Source organism: Mya arenaria, chromosome 8, assembly GCF_026914265.1.
Source record: "Mya arenaria isolate MELC-2E11 chromosome 8, ASM2691426v1".
Classification (NCBI taxonomy): Eukaryota; Metazoa; Mollusca; class Bivalvia; order Myida; family Myidae; genus Mya; species Mya arenaria.
In genome coordinates this window covers 73,575,421-73,595,643 of record NC_069129.1, presented here as the reverse complement: position 1 = coordinate 73,595,643, position 20,223 = coordinate 73,575,421, and the positions used below count along the sequence as shown (strand labels likewise).

Genomic DNA, 20,223 nt, shown 5'->3' with positions numbered 1-20,223 from the left:
AAAAAATACAATAAAATTGTTTGGCACAATTATTATGATAACTAATCTTGCTTTACTCAACTTTTTATTCACTTACCAAAACTCTTCCACTTTCTACTGTTCGTGTGGTGTAGTAACAAAATTTCTCCAAGGGCGAGCATCTTCGCCAGGAATGTTTTTTTCTTGACATACACATGTTAGAGTTTCCCTAAATGTATTTTTTTAAACAAATAATTAAACAAATTATTGCACAACCAATACTACTAATTAATCCTATTACACTTACAATTTACAGTGACAAAAAGCAACAACATTATAGATAAACACTCGTATCAACGAATCAATCTTATCTCGTTAAAGATCTTTGAAACTCACAAATTTCCTGGAAGTGAAAAGCACAACTTATATTTATATATATATATATATAAGTTTTCTTCTCTATTTTGTATATTTATTGTCTTGTGCTTATATAAAGACAGTTAGGATAACCGTCTTCAGAAACATGTTAATTGTTAAAACAAATATAAATGTAAACAAAGTTTAAAGCTATGATTGAAATAAATTGCTGCATAGCAAATCACCTTGTTATAATTTCATGTTTTCATTGTCTTGAGGCAATTGAATAGGAAGTTGTTGTCGTGATGTTCTATAATTAATCACATTCATACAACGCATCTGTTAAGATATGGGTGCCCGTGTATAGACATAATCAGTCTAGTAACTCAGTCTCAGATTATGGGCAATGTCAGCAAATATATGCCTTTGGCTTAACGCAAACGTCATTGAATATGTTTATACAGGTGTCCACAAATTAGAACAATTTAAAAAGTTTTTTATCGAACATAAGTTGTAGGTGTAAAACATACATATTCAAGGCGTGATTGTCGAATCGTACACTTCACAAGCAACTAGTAAAAATAAGTTCGGTGTGAGAGGAACAAACACATTTTTCTATAGAAATCTTTTAATATTTAAAAATAATGCTTCACACGGATAGTTCGTTAATGAAAGCTTTCATTTTATAACGCTTTTGTTTCTGAGACTTTTGTAGTCACGAAAGTCGAAAAAGAGACCCGATCTTGACAAATTAGACAAGTACATTTCACGAACTATTGTTGTTGTTCTTCATTTTTGTTTAATTGAATATAATATACTGCGAAACCAATATTTACTTATATTCACTATTTCTTAATACATTGACAGTGATATTTTAGGGCAAAAGCTAATAAAACACTTGTTTTAGCCGAAATAAGTTTTGAGTACAAGTTACGAACCGAAATATAACGAGTACAATACCATTTCAATTGAAGAGGTGATTTATTTAATGGAATTGATGACCAAAAGTGATTTATACGAACAGTTATAACAACTGAAAACAGACGTAAAATGATACGCCCAAAACTAACTTTTGAAAATAAACCCCTTAAAATTATACCAAAATACTACGGGGGCACCAAAATTCACATATATGTGGGTCGGATACCTCGGGACGAATAATCATACTATAGCGTGCGGCTGTTGTTGTCTTTACTTTCAACCAAGATATCTCGACCACGGAGAACACTGTTCCACACAAATAATTAAACATATATACATTTTGGCAAGAACAAATAAAAATTCAATCCCCATAGCGTTTGTATCAACGAAATATTATCACATTAATTCAAAATAAGTGGTTTGCACTTGGTTTGTTTATTGTGACGTGAGGATCACTCAAGTTTCAAAGAGCTGATTTCATTACGATCAAGAAATCATTACACCTGGAAAACATTTCATCGAAACAAAAACGTTTACTTTATTATCATTTAATTGAGCCTTATTACTTTAAGACGGATATTTATAACTGGTAGAACGACTGGTTGTCTCTGCTATGAAACAACGCCTGCAATTAATACCAATCACTTTACAGATTTATTCCAATTCTAATTGAGCGTATAATTATTGAAATATGTAAATACTCCATACACAAATTTGAGACCGTCTGTTTAAGAGTGTTTCCAATTATCCAATCATAGCTTACGGATACAAGGCAAATACAAATACAAATATCGCTGCGGGCCATTTCCAAAGGGAAGATTAGAAAGAATTCAAGTTTACGATTTGTCATTGTATGTGCCTAATTAAAAATGTATAATGTGATTGCGTTAAAATGATTTTGTCAGTGCGTAAGAATATACTTGTTTAATGGTTAATGTACTTCATATACAAAGGGTCGAATGACTTAACCATGCAGTCACTCCACAAGAGACCCACAAGGCAACCCGTTCTATTGAAGAATTATGAACAAAGGAGATAGAGAATGAAATCAATGTATCTTCCACTCTCAATCCCTCGGCGCGAGAATACATTCTCTAAATCCCGCACGTGTAACAATGGCTGCTCAGGGATGTAGTCGGCACCGCTAGACTGAACCTTTATTTATTATTTTATTTATTCATTGGTTCGTTCTTTCGTTCGTTTGTTTGTTCGTCCATTCATTCATTCATTCACTCGCAATTCCTGTGTTTCTGGGAATGTTCTGAGCCAGGAAATAAAGATGCTTTACATGAGCAGGTGACAGCTATTAGGCAAAAATAATGCTCTAATTAGTCGAAAACACATGTTATATCATTGAACGTCCACAAACTCGAAGTTGTTAATCTTGCATACTTTCGAGACATACCTGTCACAAGGTTCAGGTTTTTTTGCACATTAGACATAGCAATTTACTAGGAAACATATGTAATGTTTACAAAAGTCGACGACTATTTTCACGTTCATTTATTTGATTTATTTTATATTGTCTACTGGTGCTGAATTAACGTCATGATAATACGGTGTACTTATTATACAATATAACTAAATATTTACGGATCAGGGTAAAGGCTAGCGTTTCGGCCTTTTTTGATTAGTCTGTAAAAGCAGTCACAACACGGGGCTTATGTGCCTAAATCATTCAAACGTTCGCGAATTAAACTTATTCTAAATAAAACCTAGCGTCTAATGTTCTAAAAAAACTATAGACCAGTATTCAATCTTCCGTTTCTATCCAAGATCTTAGAAAAAGATACAGAGGCTCGAATTGAAAACCATCTGGAAAACAACGACCTCCATGAAGTCAATCAATCTGGCTATAGAAAGTTCAGCACTACAGCAACCGCTCTACTAAAATTCCATAGCGACATTCTCTAATTGCTGGTGAAGAACAATGTGACAATTTCTTGATACTTGTTCTCTCTGCAGCATTTGATACCATCGATCACGGGAAGCTGATTAATCGCCTTGAACGTCCCTTTAATATAACAGGCAAACTTTCGCATGGATGACATCCTATCTCAGCGACCGCTATCAGGCAGTTTGCATAGAGAGCGAGCAATCAAAACTAGTGCTCATGAAATACAGTGTACCCTTGGGCCAAACAACTACACTATGTACACAAAACCTGTTGGAGCTATCTGCAGAAAGCACGAACTGAACACTGATTTTTAAGCGGACAATTCACAGTCGTATATATCTTTCAAGTCTGCTGACACAATTTATATCGAGGAGACAGTTCATCGTGTTGAGAGCTGTCTAGGAGATATAGTAAACTGGATGAATAACAACATGCTTAAACGAAATACTGACAAAACACAATTGATACTACTTTCATCTAAATAAAATGCTCAACCAGTTGCCAATATCACTGTGTCAGTGGGTAACTATGAAATCAAGCAATAGGCCAGCCTAGTTTACAACAATGGCAAAGAAATGTCAATGAAAATGATGATTTAACTCTGTTCAGCGAATTATATATCTGATTTTAACTGAATATTATTTAGACAATACCATGTCAAGAAATCTTAGCTATATAGAATAGCTATAACAAAATTACGTATTTGTTCTCATAATTTAAGAATACCTACTGGGATATATTATATACACGAAAGAAACTTGCGTCATTGTCAAATATATGATTCTCAGGAAGGGGATAAGTATCAGTTTATGTTAACAAGTACACCATAAAGTTATGTTAAGACAAAAACTGATAATAAAACATTTACTTTTGGATTAGCCTTAGTAAACTATGTTTATACTTGAACTGCTGTTTAATACTCGATAAATAAATCTGAAGCATTTGTGGTAGGTTTATATATATATATATATATATATATATATATATATATATATATATATATATATATATATTCATATCGGAAGAATTTGAGATTCGCTTTACTCAATTGAAGAATATTTAAAGGGGCTATACACCGTAAGATGAAATAGCGAATAAAAAAGAAAAATGTAAAAACCTGACATAAACTTGGTATCGATGTGAACAATACATTGAAACTAACTGAAGTATCGCATAGTTTACAATTCCTTCATTTTTCGCAGTTTTTTCGTATTTTTCCATTAAAAAAGATTACTTAGTAGAATTCATTCTTATGCGTGATTGGCTAGTCGATGTTATCACGTGATATATCCAAGTTAGGTATTTAGCTTAAATATTCCAAAGGTTTAGGGTAAACCGTCGTAGCACAGTGGATATAACACTTCCCTGCTATTTTGGCGACACGGGTTCGAACCCAGGCTCTGACTCGATTGTTTTTTTGTTTTTTTTTGTTTTTTTTTCAATTATAATATCAAAGAGTAAAACAATATTTGTCCTGAGATTCGTAAGAGAAAAAAGCTGTTTTTAGTGCCAATCTGGTGTATAGTCCCTTTCAACCAGATTTTTAATTGGTAAAATGTAGTTTTCATGTTTACCCCTAATGTTTAGATATTCAATGCTTAATTTGTCAAGTAAGTAAGTCATATATTGAAAATGATTGTACCAACATAAATATATATACTATAATAAAAAAAAATATTCATGTAATTAACACCGATGATTTGCAATAGTGTTTTTTTCCGTTCATCCTTTCTATGTCATTAACATAAGTCGTTCACTACAAAGAAGAGTTGTAATGTTAATATATTTATATATAAATAATACACAAAAAACACTGATGTAGTTGATGATAAAGTACGTTCTTTTCTGATAAAATATTGCTACTTATTTATCATTTTGTACGGATGGTATAGATGGTACACGTATTTGCGAGGACAGGTTTATGCCACGTTTTGATGGTTCATTATTTTCTCCTAAATAAAATTGAGAAAAAAAAATTCTATTGATATTTCATCCATTTTATAATGTCATGAAATGCCTTAAAGTAAGTTCGTTTTGTATTGACACTGTTGTAGTCAAAAAGACAATTTTGGATACATTATCGTAAATTTGTAAAGGAAAAGGTGCTTTCCTTAGCTAAATTATCGACTTGGTTTTTTATGGCAAACCACAGTGGTATACCATCCCATTTCATTTAAATCATCGTGATTAGAAAAACTGAACATTACATTCATTACCAGAATAAATCCATCAATAGTTGAAACCTTCTTGTCAGAAATGAGAAAATGCACGTTTTACAGCCTACATTATATGGGAGAGAAGAACCATATCGTCGTAAGAAATCCATTATATGCTGACATTCTATTTAAATTACAAAAAAAAATGTTTTAAAACCTTTGAATAATACATGATTCTGTTTAATGGGTTTAATATATGACTTGTACATGAATTTCATTACCCCATAATGATTTATCCTTTTGTAGAAAATGTTGCATTCAGATACCTTCGTTGCTACGATTTTGCTTTATTTTGTAGTTTCATTCGAAAACGTTCTGCGATATTGGTTTCCTTGTCATGCAGTATTAAAGAAATAAGTTAGATCAACAAAATACATTACAAGCACATATTTGTCAACACAGTCTTTTGAGAAATAATGAAGTTTGGACTTAATGGCGAATAGTTGAGAGAAATGTTTTAAAAATGAAGATTATATAATGAAATTCCAATAATATAACAAAGCGTAACTAAATACCGACGTATCTGACGACGGACAAAGATAACGAGTATTGCACTCGGAGAATTTTAAATGTAAAATACACACTTTGTTACTCATATTCATATCATGCTAACTTTACCTAACCTTCCATTCACTTACCATACTGTTTCCACTTTTTCGTGCTTCTGTAGTGTAGTAATACGATTTCTCCAAGGGTGAACACTGGCTCGTGCTCACCTTCGTCAAGAATATTCTCTCTTGACTTAAACATTTTAATACACGTACCTGTCTGTATCAAGCTGAACAAAAACTAGGTGTTTTTTTCAGTTATCTTATGCCGTTTCAATTTTCCCCCGTAAACGTTGCTCTTTCATATGGCAGATTCCCTTAATTTGCATAACAAAAACTACATGTTAATCTCCTTTTACTCACAACTCACAACTCACAACTCTTAATGACAGAAAAAAATCGTAATAATAAACGCAAAAAAATAGTTTAATATCCGTTCACGTGTCAATCCTATATCCTTAAGAATCTCCAACAATCACAATCCTTGCAGTGAAGAGAACATATCTTATATTTAAAGTTATCTCTCCTCGAGTAGCTCCATGCGAACCTGTACTAGGTTATCGTACTACCTTAATTATAACTCTTAAATACAGACAAAATTGTAAGTCTAGCTCTTTTGAAGTTTGTGTAATTGTTGTATAAGAGATTCCGTTCATGTGATTTATGTATATAAACAACATGGAATTTAATTACAGAGAGTAATGAAACATGCAATATCAAAGTATATAAATAAATAATGTTTTAATCTGTCATACAACATTTTTCATTTTTTTCAAAGTATCATATCTACATTGTCACAATCCTTTAAGAATATATGGCAACTGTTTCAAAAATATATACTATTCCAAGTTTTGAAAACGCGTCATTTTGATTTTATTTTTATTTATTTATCGTTGTCTTCTATCTGCAAATGCAAATAGTTCTTGATTCGCCGGTGTTATTCTGTATGCAATCTATAGCGTCATGGTATTACTTAAAATACCATTAAAAGAAGTTAATAATTCATTGATGCTTTTTTAAAGGTACTGTGCATGAACTTCTAGTGTGTTTTTGTAATGTATGCGCAAAAAAAGAAAACTCGTTAGAAGCATGCAGTTAAGAGGGTATTTGAAATACAAAAAGGAGATGGAATCGTTTCCTGCCAATGGTATATTGACGCAAACGTGCGTTGCGTTTGAAAGCATCCATTCATCACTTTCAAATCTCATTTGTGTTTTTTTTCAAATCTATTATATGAGTCGGCCGTTTCAATAAACATTCCAATATCTGTTTTTTTCTGAATGGCATTTTGCAAAGGTCAATGTGTAGCGCCATGCAGTCAGTTGTAACTGACAATTTTATTTGAAACCGCATAAAGCGTCATTTTAGTCTATGATGTAATTGGCCAGTTGAAATCAAACTAATACAAAGTGTACATGTACCGAGACTTTACGGGGGTATGAGTACGAGTACGCATTTACAAGACATGTATTTAGTTACACATGATACATAAAGGAATGCACCAACTCGCTGAAGGCTGCTGTCGCTGGTTCTATCTTGTATGAAGTCGATTGATGGTTTTGGGTGAAGCAAAAGCAATGATCAGTAAATGCCTCCATACGCGTAGTTCATTTGCCGAAAGTAGGAGAAATGTGTTTTACTTGTATTTGAACACTGTATGGTATAAAAATCAGAATAGTCATATATTGATGATGAATACATGTTCAAAATAAGCTTTATTGGGTTTTGATAAGGCAAATTTGAGTTTTATGTCAAAGGAGATGAAAGAAAATGACTCAATAATAGACCTCAATCGAGGTCTGAGTCAATAATCGCTTGAATAAATATATATAGAATACGTTTTTAAGCAAGGAGACAATGTTCGGAAACTGAAATATTAAACCCATACCGCACAAGACCGTCATTAAATCATTAATAACTTAAATATAATCTGTCCAATACAATGATTGCATGATTATTCTGACAATACTGACATGTAGGGATCGTTAATTGCTATAAACAGCTGCATGTTTCCAATCAATGACAGGAGGACCTTGGTGGCATTAATGTTTGATAGGGTTAAGTACATTGAACTTTTCTAAGGCACCAACAATTATTTTTTACAAACACAAATTGTTTGCATTCATAAGAATTTCATTACGTGAATTAATATAAAAAAAAACCCTACTATGTAGTTATTTCTATTAAATATGTTGTTTGGTAAGTTGATAAAAATGATTTTAGCTCTATTGCGTAGAAAGCTAACAGCTTATTTTAAGCACTCTAGAGTCCGCTTCCTGGGTCAAATTCACCAACATATCTGTGCACCGACTTTGTTTTGTATTTAGTTTTAAATTTTATTCTGTAATTCAATAGAAATAGTAACATTTTAACCCAGTAAGCAAAAGAGAATATACCATCAGACGGAAATCTGCTATAATTATAAAAATAAGAAGATTATCTAAACTGCATCTGCAAACAACATTTCAAGAGATTCACACAAATAGTTTACCGTCAAGGAGAAAAGGTTTCTTAAGAAAACATGATGTGTAAGAAAAGTGTATAATACATTGTTTTGAGAAAATTAATAAAATAATTTGGTACATTGAGAATAACACTGTTATAATTTCAAGTTCTCGTTGTCTGGAAGCAATGTACTGAGAAATTGTTGTCGTGATGTTCTATAATTAATCAGATTTGCGTTCCCTTAGTTAAATGCCCAATCGGTTTACTGTGTACTGAATCGGCCATTATGGGACATAAGCGTTATGTGTAGATAGAAAGCACACTTAAGAGACGATCCATGTCTTATTCGTGAAGGTTTATGACTAAAAACTTTACCTCTTTTCATTTTCGTTTTCATGACCTTTACCTGTCGATATTTCGCGTGTACACGGGAAAATACTATTTATGAGACTCGTTTTCATACACAGAAGTGGATATAGCAAAAAAGACAATTCGAATACAAAAGACACCATCTGCAAGAAAATATCGTTTTGTTATATGAGTGCATACGCCGAATTCAACGTGAATATATGACAGAGGTAAAATTTATGCATACCACTTGACCGGCGGAAATCTCCACTGGTCTTCTTCGCCCTTACCCGATTAATCTATTTTTAGAAGGATTTTAAGAAATTTTCGATTATTTTGTGTGTTGAAAATAAAACAATCGAATTGAATACATCTGCAAGCAATCCGTTTTCGTGATGAAATCAATATTTGTTTAGGAAAAAAGATCCGTTTACAAGTGCAAAATAAGATAATACGTGACTTTAACATTTGAATGGCCGAATATAGACATTTATCCCTATAATTCAGTTTCACTTTATTGGCAATATCAGCAAAAGTTTGCCTTTGGAGAAACTTCATAACATTGGCACAGATGGCCACACACAAGAGCAATTGAACATATTAATCTCTGTCATGTACACGTTATAGCTAGCAAGAGTAGGAGAACGTTTTGTCAACATTCAATACAGATTTCGAAACCGAGTACTGAGGACAGCTGACAATCACACTGTTTTGTTTATTTATTGTTATAACAGAAGCGCTGGCCATTGTTCGACACTTTAATGATTGACTCATCATAAACAATAGCTTTTCTGAATTTAATACTGGTCATTTTGCTAGCCATTAACAGTGTTGTATTCTTATAACTGTGACTGTAATATTTAATAAGGACAATTCAAAATCAGTAAATATAAATATATTTTGCGCCGTAAAATCGTTATCTGGATCACTGAGAAACCAATTATTTACAGGTAAAATAATATGGCGAGACCAAATTGGGTTTCGCTTATAATAAATGAGCACTTAAATATGATGAATACTTTAAACTTAATGTAGCTTTTCGCATTAATATTAATATTAATTTAAAACTAGCAGACATTTTTTTTTCAAGTATTTCACGTCTAAAATGAACGTCAGAAACCATTTGTTGAAATACAAGTCATAAGTTTTTATCAGCTGTGAACAATCAAACTTTTGATACATGATTTATATCAAAGACATTTATACAATTGCGATATAGATAAATAGATAGTGTATTCACTATAGGCTTACAGCCCAGTAATAATACATATTTCAAACAATGATATAGAGAATAAAACATTTCCGGTATGCAGAATAATAATACTTATACATTTTCCATCAATTTCTATATCAGACAAATACATGTTTTCAAAACGATCAACAATTGAATGTGAGAAGACGCAATCCAATACAATATTGAAGTTTGAGTTTTAAAAAGATATATTGCCCATTGCCACTAAACCGGGTTTATGTTTAAACTTTTTGCTACTGAGCATGTTTCTGTAGCTTTTTACATATATATTGTAATTCTGCTTAAGCTTGCAATGTATGAAGGACCCGAAAACGTGTTTACACTTGGGAGGAATACATGTTTTTCCGCACACAAAAACGCTTACAATTATATTTAAGTACTAATGTTCACCAAACATCCAAAGCTGACACGGATACCTCAAGCTAAAAACACTATCTTACCATATTCTGCGACTCTTTTTGCCTTGATTATCTTTGCCACGGAGAACACTGTTTCACACACAGAGTTTCTTTTCGATGTTGCTTTAGTCACACTTTTATCCATGTATATTGTTTTTATAGACGAACTAATTGAACAACTAGACTATGATTATCACAATCATGTTCGTAACACGTCAACTCTATTCAGTCGGAAGTTAAACTTTTGTAACATACACGTTTTTTGCAGGAAAACACCAATCTTTATCCACCAAGCGGTTGTTTCCAAGATATGTTATCACTTTCTATGGAAATAAGTGATTTGCTACGTGCTTGATGTAAAGTTATGAGAAAACAAGTTTCAAATCGCTCATTTCATTATGAACAAGAACTCATTACCTGGAAAATATTTGATCGAAAACAAAACCTTTACTTTATGACAAATTTGCAAACGCATTTGTATTGAAATGAAAATGAAACCCAAAAGCAACAACTATAAAACTGAAAGCACGTGTAATGCAATATTAATTGTACGTGAGCTGGTAGATCGAGTGGTTGCCAGTATTACAATTCAAAGTTTATTGGCAATCGACATTATTTATTATGAACACACTATGTGTGCAATGAATATCCAGAAATCTATAGTATGATTCCCAATCTAATTGAGCCTATTTTATTGAATTCTGTAAACTCAACGGAAATATCACACGGACTTTATCATTATAATGAGGAAAACTCTTAAAAGTATTTAAGAATAAACATACACATATAGATAGGAAATATTCTTACTGTTGTTTAATTATTGAATATGAAACAAATATTAAATATGAAATAAATATACAAAGTGTCCAATAAGATAAAAAAAACTTAACGAAACGGAACAGACGGTTTGGAATGAACGTCGGATACACCAGACGAGAAAACACTTTATATTATCAATAATATGCAATATGTAGATAATGTAGGCTTCTGTCTCAAGTAGTCATTATACAATGTACATAATTGAGTCACGTAACCATGCGTTACTTGAAAGACTCGAAAATATATTTCAATGGTATATCGAAAACACCTACATATTCTAGGGGTAGTATAATGATTATACATATACATAAACATCAATCATAATTCTACAAAGAGAAGTAAGCTTCCATGCATTTAACAATAAAATAGTACGAATCGTTAAGGAAAGGTATCAAGTTATGGCGGCAAAGGAGCGGCAAGAAGACGGAGACAGAGACCAATGACATCAACGCTAACAAGTTCGGTTACAAGTTGACTGTACATGCACTGAAAACTCATTAGTTAAGTGGGTAGCGTTGGTGCATTCGAATTCCGCAATAACGTACAAAAAATCTTCTTGGTAAGTAAAATTACAATAAACACAGGTCCTTTAGACAGTTTGCACCAAAGTTAAGCAATGATTAGCGTTGTGTTTTGAAGTGATCTTTATTTACTTATGACGTAAATGATACATGGTTGAATGCATGGATGCAATATAACATACATCGGGAATCATTTGCCATAATAGTGTTCCAAGTGTCAATAACTGAAGCATTACTTTTTATTTTAATGTATACTTCCAGTCGCATTTGGACGGCAATACAGATTCAACAATATAATTATTGATCATATGAACAATTTTATACTTTTTAGAACATGTATAACAGATAAAGACATTAAGAATAAATTCTACTCCATCTCGTATATACATATAATACATGCGAGTAAATATTTGCTTCGTAATACAATGGCCAGGAAGGGATAACATTTTATGTAAGACAATAAGCTTTCTACTATCAATTTCAGAACATATTCTGAGTAGCCCTTACATGGAATGGACCATATCTAAACGTGAACGCTTTGTAACTGCCTGAAGTTTCTTTGATACAAAATGTAAAAGACATCGACGACTTTTTATACAAACTAACTAAGGTAAGACGGTTTACGCAAAAGGGGTAACAGCCCTGAGAAATAATTCAAAACAAAATGAGTTTCGAGTCTTTTGAATTTCACCGCTTATTAGTTCGCCAATTTTTGAATTTACTGTTTGAATACACGAAGATGATTTGCAGGTGCTTTAAAAATAACAGCGTCGATGTTTGTATGAAAGGGCTTCAACGGAAATTCTATTGCATTCATCAGTTTTTGTCATTTCGTGCTCGCAATATTTTTCAAATAGTTCGATAATCCAATTCTACGGCTTTATCAAGGTCATCAACACTTTATTTTCGTATGGATCACGATGTCTTTCAGGCGGCGATATTCGCGCTAGGTGCTTTCGTAGTTCCGTAGAGTCTGTGAGTGGTCGTCGCAGGATTAATCTTAGTCGTACTATTCATTTCTTGCAAGTCGACAGTCGCGAAGGAGTGCTTTACCTCCGCGAACGAGCACGAGCATGTGATCATTAAAGGTGCTGGCCGAAAAGTTTGCCGAGGCTAAATGTACTGCACTGGAGAGTCTCTCGCTCAACATTAACCTGTAAGCTTTTTGTTGATAAACATTTCTTACGCAATTTAAAATCGCGAACTTCAAAGGAATATTTTACCATAAATCAACATTTGTTGAAGGGTTCAAGCCGCCGGTATCTTGGTTTCGATGCTAATGATTTACCACACTTTATTTCGTCATAAAAATGGCCATGATAAAACGTGAATGTGTCCCTTTAAGTACTATCAAAAACAGCAAAACATATTATGTGATTGCGTTCAAATGATGTTTTCAATGCGTTAGAATTGTTTAATTGTAAGACTTCCGCGTATACAAAGGGTCAAATGGCTAAATCCACGCAATAACTCCACAAGAGCCACACATGGCCACATTCAGAGTGCATGTACTATTAATAAAGAATTATAAACAGAGAATATAGAAAATTCAATAAATGTTATTTGAATGTAATAGAAAATAAATATCACATTTTGTTAAGTGACACTCGTATACAAAATCAAAACATACACATGTACAGCAAACATAAAGTTTGAGTGGTTAACTTTTAACGACTTCCTAAATTATGCATTTATTGAAAACAATACTTAATGATAACAAGATTGTGACAGTGTATTTTGTAGCTGAAAACGCAAAAATGTTAAATAATTTGTGAGTGCTAAAAGATTTACTTCGATCTACTATCGTATCATAAGGTATGAAGACCGTGTTTTCTGCACCTGTTTTAAATAAAACTCGGTATCCTACCTAACAACCATTGTTTTCGACATTTATTAATCCTTTTTGGTATATAACAACACTAAATCAATTGTGGTATATCTTAATTGGGAGTAAGAGTGAATCTTTAGTGCTTTCTCAGTATTGGGAAACTGTGTACCCAAGTATTGTATGTACTTGCCTAATGTGAACAAATTTAACTACTTATTGTCTTGTTATAAAGATAATGATAAAATATTGAATAAAAATGCAACTCATTTATCATTTGCTACAGATAGAAAGGATAACTTTCACTTAATTGACTTGTTCAACCATATGCCACGTTTAGTTGAGGTTGATCATTTTATCCTTGAAAAAATGTAAAAAGGATATCAGTTTTGTATTTCACTCTTTTTCAAGGTGTTTTTGCAATGTTTTTATTATCTATTCTTATAAAACTTTAACTTGACTTTGATTTTAATGATAGAGATATTGCGAAATACTTCTGTACGGATACGTGAATATGTGAGCTACATTTTTGCACTACGTCATTAAGGTACGTTACATGCGGGGTACTTATTTGCACTACGTCATCAAGGTACGTGAAGATGCAGGCTACTTTTTGTGCACTACGTAATCAAGGTACGTGAACATGCAGGCTACTTTTTTGCACTACGTCATCAAGGTACGTGAACATGCAGGCTATTCTATTGCACTACGTCATCAATGTACGTGAACATGCGGGATACTTTTTGTACACTACGTCATCAAGGTACGTGAACATGTAGGCAATTGCGACATCCATGTACAAGTACACGATACAATTGTATACGAGTATTAGCGAGTCTACACGTACACGTTTAGTGAAATTTCAAGTATCGAACCGACAAAAATGTTTATTTTAGATGCTTGTTGTTCCCATATTATTGTAGTGGTATCATTTAAAAGGGTTTTAAGTGCAGGAAAAGAAATATTACAGAACAAACAAGAGTTTTGATCTTTAATGATTACAAATATGTCACTACCGTATGATTTCAAAGAAATAATCAGTAAAGATACAAACTGCAATAATTGTATGTAGTTTAGTGTACTTAACATAATTGTATTCCGCGTGCAATATGATACCAAAGTTAGGTTCAAATCTCAACATTATGGAAGAGGAACTATGGTATATCTACCTTAACTATGGTTTGATTTCCTTGCTATAAAATATATTAGAACAAATAAGTATTAATAGTTCAAAAATTGTATTTGTTTCAACGCATTGATATAAACAATATATAAGTTTCATAATTTAAATGAAATATTATTACTAGAAAATTGAATGTCAAGTTGTAATATTAACACGCTTAATAGAATATCAAAATATGTAACTGAAAAATTAAAATTAAGAGAGGAAACAATATAAAGCTCTTCCTTAAACAGCATTGTTGAATAATAACTGTAGGGATATTTGATTCGTCCTAAATTAAATAAGCTGTATGCTGTGGTCTCAAAAATATATGTTTATGTATGAATGATAATCATAGATGAATTCATATCCATAAGATATCAGTATATGATGTGAATCTTCAAAGGCAATATGTCGGTTTGCGAATAAACTTTGATTGTAACTCGATAAATGCGCAATTACCGTAGGCAATAGGACGTAAATGCATTATAATACACCCTACAGACGTGTGTGGCTACACAGATGTTGCCAGGTAATAAATTTAATACAAGATATGTATCCGGTTACATATCTCGTTGAACACCATGATGTTTTATAGTTTGTAAAGAAATATTATACCGATAAAAACCATCAACTGTCCTAATTGCAAAACATGCTTCCTTTATTTGACACGCATTCGTATCCAACTCAACTGATTGCTAGATATTCTGAAATTTGAGACACGTTTGCCAGGCATGTATTTAGCATGATTCATAAGCGTATATATTAATCATTTTTTCAGAACACAGGGCAATGAGGATGGAAATTATGACGATGAATATATCACGTTTCCATAATTATCACTTTTTTTCAATACAGTACAATTGGTTCATATACTCTTTCGTTATAATTAAAACAATGGAGATTTGCTGATCGTGCTATTGGAGACTTTCCGACAATGCTGAAACAACAGAATACTGTAGCTATAAAGATAATATTAATGTGAGTTTGTCATTTACGGAAGGTCCTTCCTTTGATCACTCCGATGTAGTTCCTTTGAGAATATGTATTATTGGAAGGAATAGTACCTGCTTAATAAATGTTCTAGTAAATTGGCATTTGTCACAGTATTATCATTACGATGCTGTGTCGACCAGTAATAAAGTATGAAACTGTTTCGGAATTTATTTTAATAATTTATAAAAGCTAATGATCATAATTGAGTACTCACTAAAATTTTGACAAACAAAACCCTGTTTGATTTGTAAAAAAGGTTATCTACAAGGAACATAGAATGCCATTATTTCTTTTTAACATACAGGTCATTAACGATTGAAAACAGTTTACAGAGAACAGTCAAAAGATAACTGGAGCATTATTGTTAAACGGGGTTTGCACAATATTGATTGGACTGACAGATCTACAAAGTCCTTTGGAAATATCAATCAGTGTATGAGTGAAACCGAAAGTACACTATTTAAAAACGACTAATACTCATGTGAAAAACCACAGAAACAACCTCATTCGCAGATCTCATTGTTCCTTTACCCGATATTTTGCCGAATTAACCACATTATGCCAATATGTATATACACATTTAAAACAATTAGATTATACGAATTTATGTATAGCTACCTTTAAATCTGAAAAGGATAGTATAAAAAATTCTAAGACCCTTTACGCCCGTTTTATCAGCAATTGCCAGTAAAAGCACTATAACAAAACTTATGATATTTCAGTTTCTTATTTTTTGTGTGCTTTGTGTTATTGTAGTTTCCAATGGATGATCAATTATATCCATTAATCAGTGTTAACCAGAAAGTGGTTTTACTAATATTTTCTTTCATGTTATGTAATACGTAGTCTTTTTTAATGTAAGATAGCTTTTGATTTACTTTAGAAAAAAAACATAGTTCATCAAGCTATTCCAGTTAATGATCCTTAATTCAATTTGTTTGAGGCGTCTGAAGATTTACTTGAGACAAAGTATGCATGCCAGACAGAAGGGTTGTAACATGCGATCATCTCACTGTGAATGAACTCTTTCGTGATGTGAGTATTTTTATAACCTGATTCAAGGAGGCAATTAATTGTTCATTTTTCATATCATACACGGAAATTAGAACAAAGAATACCATTTTAAATCAGTAGTTATGTTTGTGTTAATGCATAATATTTAGCTACCAAATAACGCGGTATTTCGTGTCTTTGCAAACTTTAAACAAATGCTTGCTATAATATGATTACTTTGGAAATATTACTTATTAATACGCCTACATGTTTAACCTTCGTTCTGCCCTTACCGTCATACGGCTAAGTATACCCATCATGCCAAAAATGCTGATTATGATCGTTGTCTTGGAATATTTGGACGCTCAATGTCTGCTTTTGAATCAGTTTTATAAGTTCATATAATGCATATTGGAGATTTAATGTCAACGGAAATTATCTAAAAACAAACTTTCAACAAAGTTTCGAATCTCTCGTATATTAAACCTATACTGTCGTTTAATCATACTTTAACACTGATTTAAACCTTCCTTGTGCGAATGTTGAGCAATGATATGTCTCCTTGCACTTTCACGTGATTAAGTCAATTTGGATTCTGTAGCCACCATAGTTATTGTTCGCTATTCATATGTTTGTTAAGTAGTAAATCAAATGAATAAACTATTATTGATACCTAAGTTTTTTAAGATGATACATATATTGACTGTTTCTTGTCGATATGTGTTTGATTAGTGTATCCTTCTTGTCCAAACATGTTAAATAGTGTCACTGTACTGATGTATTCGTGAACAGGAAATGTCTTATTTGTTCTGTACAATGATCTCACATAAATATCCTGACAATATGGGACTAATATCGAGTTTGAACTAAAAAAGCTCTTATCAGCCACATTTCTCTCATAAATGGCAGGAGACACCTGGTTGTATTGATATTTGATAGGCATTACTTCACTGAGTCGTGCTATGGCACATACCATCTCTTGATGTCGACACTAATCTCTAGTATTTATTATAACTTAATAAAAACTTTCCAAATGATTATAGACAAGTAGGGAATTTTAAAGAATTTGAAAGACTTAGGCAGAACCAAAGTGCAATTGTTCCACGTGTAGTTTTAAATAACACTGTTCATAAGCTACTAGTGCCTTGCATTGTTGTTAATTTTTTTCTATTTTATGTAACCTCTTATAATATATATGCGTTATATATATTGTAGAATTAACATTTTGAGCTAATGTATCTTCATTTTTAAACATTTTTTATTTTACCCTTTAGACTGCATGAACATTGCTCTAATTAAATATTGTTTTGCTTTGGTAGTATTGTATATGTGTTAATGTCGTACCAATATAATATGCTTAGAAGTTATTATACCCTTTGCCTCTAATCCCCATTTATGTGTTTTAGCGCATTTAACCCTATACTTATTCTACATTTAATTTAATTCTTATTGTCCATTTGTCACATTCACCTCATATATGTATGTAATATCATTTTCTTTGCGCTGCTTTTTGTATGTTATTTGGCGATCTGCGTTTGTACTGATATTATTTGCATTTAAGGATTTTTATCACACTCTTTTTCCAATATTAAATTCGCACATCGTCTGAATAATCTTGTATCTTGCATTACTGTAATACTGCAGTGCACAAAACGCCAGATTTACGGCACCAAGCCTGCTGTTTTCTGAATAGTTTTCAAATGAGTTCAAGTTGTTCACGTAGAGTATTATTTCCGCAAATGGTGAGGACAACAAACATAACAATGTATGATAAATAGCCACGTTCATGTGCTATTAATTCCAAAAGCGTTTAATAAATATGTTTCCTTGGGCGCAAAACCTACTCGGCAACACCACTGCTACTAGACTGTGAAGTTGTTGCCGTGATATTCTGCAATTAATCATTTTTGCATTATCCCTCAGTTAACATTTTATGTCATGAACTAGACAACAACATTTATCCAAATAGTACAGTTGTGCCTACACAAAATAAATCTGCATCAACAAAATGAATCCAAATATTTCATTAAAACAAGAAACATCGACAGCAGGAGTATCAGTTCTTTTTTAATTGCATTAAATACAAAATTCAAAGGATTCCTAATAGTCAGACTGTTAAAGTTAAGCATAAGCGGTACAAATTTATTGAGCCTGTTGTTTATAGAGCGATTAAATGAAAACAAATGGGACGATAATGCAGTAATTTTTTCACAGAAAATATGGGTAGAAAATACATGGTTTGTATACAATATTTTCATTTGTGCGATATTAATGTCTCTTTATCATCTGTATAGTCGTCTAAATCTAAGTGTCGATGTTTATAGTGTTATCTACGGTTCATGTGTGAAAGGGACTTCTTCCTTTACTGAAATAATCGAGATTCATATACATTTTCTCCATATATAAATATGAGTGCATATGAGTTGAAAACAGTTCAATATATAATCGGAAACTATATATTATTGCTGTATATTAGAATGGTCTATTCTTCTAACTGACATTGTGCTATTTAATAGACCTCAAACCAGTGAAAAATGATATTAACTATGCGTAGCCAATTATGCTCTAGACCAATGTAAATCAGCCTTTAATAGGTCAATCATTGTCATGTCTGGTACTATGTCTGATACGGTTTCAATATCTGCCGGAGTTCCGCAAGGTTCAATCCTTGGTCTCTTACTCTTCCTTGTCTACATAAATGATATCGTTCGTGAAATAAATTCACCCATACGTCTTTTTGCAGATGATACAACGATGTATATCATTGTCGACGACCCCTTGTCTGCTGCTCAGCAATTAAATGATGACATGGAAAAGATCCTTATGTGGGCAGGAAGGTGGCTTGTATCATTCCACCCGGCGAAAACTAAGACACTTCTTATCTCTCGAATAACAAACAGACAGGCACATCCACCCATCTTTATGGACAATGTTCAAAAAGTACTTCCCATAAATATCTTGGCGTCACACTATCCAATAACTGCTCATGGCATGAACATATTCAGTCCGTAAAAACCAAGGCCTGGTAACGTATCTACCTCATGCGATCTATTAAATATGTCCTTGATCGCAAATCGCTAAAAACATTATATAAAAGATGTATTCGGCCACTCTTAGAATATGCCGATGTTGTTTGGGACAATCTTACGCAAGCTGACGCAGAAGACCTAGATAAGGTTCAGCATGAGGCAGCGCGAATCATATCCGGGGCAACACGACTCGTTTCCATTTCTAATCTTTATATTGAAACAGGACTTGAACCTCTGAAGGAGAGATGAAAGAAACATAAACTCACACTCTTTTACACGATGTTTCATTTCCTCACACCTGCCTATCTCACTTCACTCATTCCGTCCCGAGTTGGTGATACAACCTCCTACAATCTTCGGAATTCTGTTAACCTTCGTAATATTACTTGTAAAACTCAACTGTTATCGAATTCATTTCTACCAACTACAATTTCGTCGTGGAATGCACTTCCGGAAACAGTTCGTTCCTTTCCATCCTTGCCCTCTTTTAAGTTTAACCTTAACAAGAATAAACAAACAGTTCCTCAATTCTACTATG

General features: G+C 32.6%; 1 protein-coding gene across 6 annotated transcripts in view; it reads right to left on the bottom strand.

Annotated features, from left to right (window-relative positions):
* LOC128242890 (short transient receptor potential channel 7-like) overlaps nucleotides 1–20,223 on the bottom strand; it is a 279,075-nt gene that overhangs the window by 143,081 nt on the left and 115,771 nt on the right. Inside the window, exon 1 of one of the 6 annotated variants that reach the window (XM_052960293.1) lies at nucleotides 10,383–10,584. The exons of the other annotated variants lie outside the window; for them this stretch is intronic. Within the exon in view, the coding sequence (XP_052816253.1) occupies nucleotides 10,383–10,485 (103 nt within the window). The 5' untranslated portion in view covers nucleotides 10,486–10,584. Of the gene's footprint in view, nucleotides 1–10,382; nucleotides 10,585–20,223 lie in introns of those variants that run through there. 6 annotated transcript variants of the gene reach the window in all.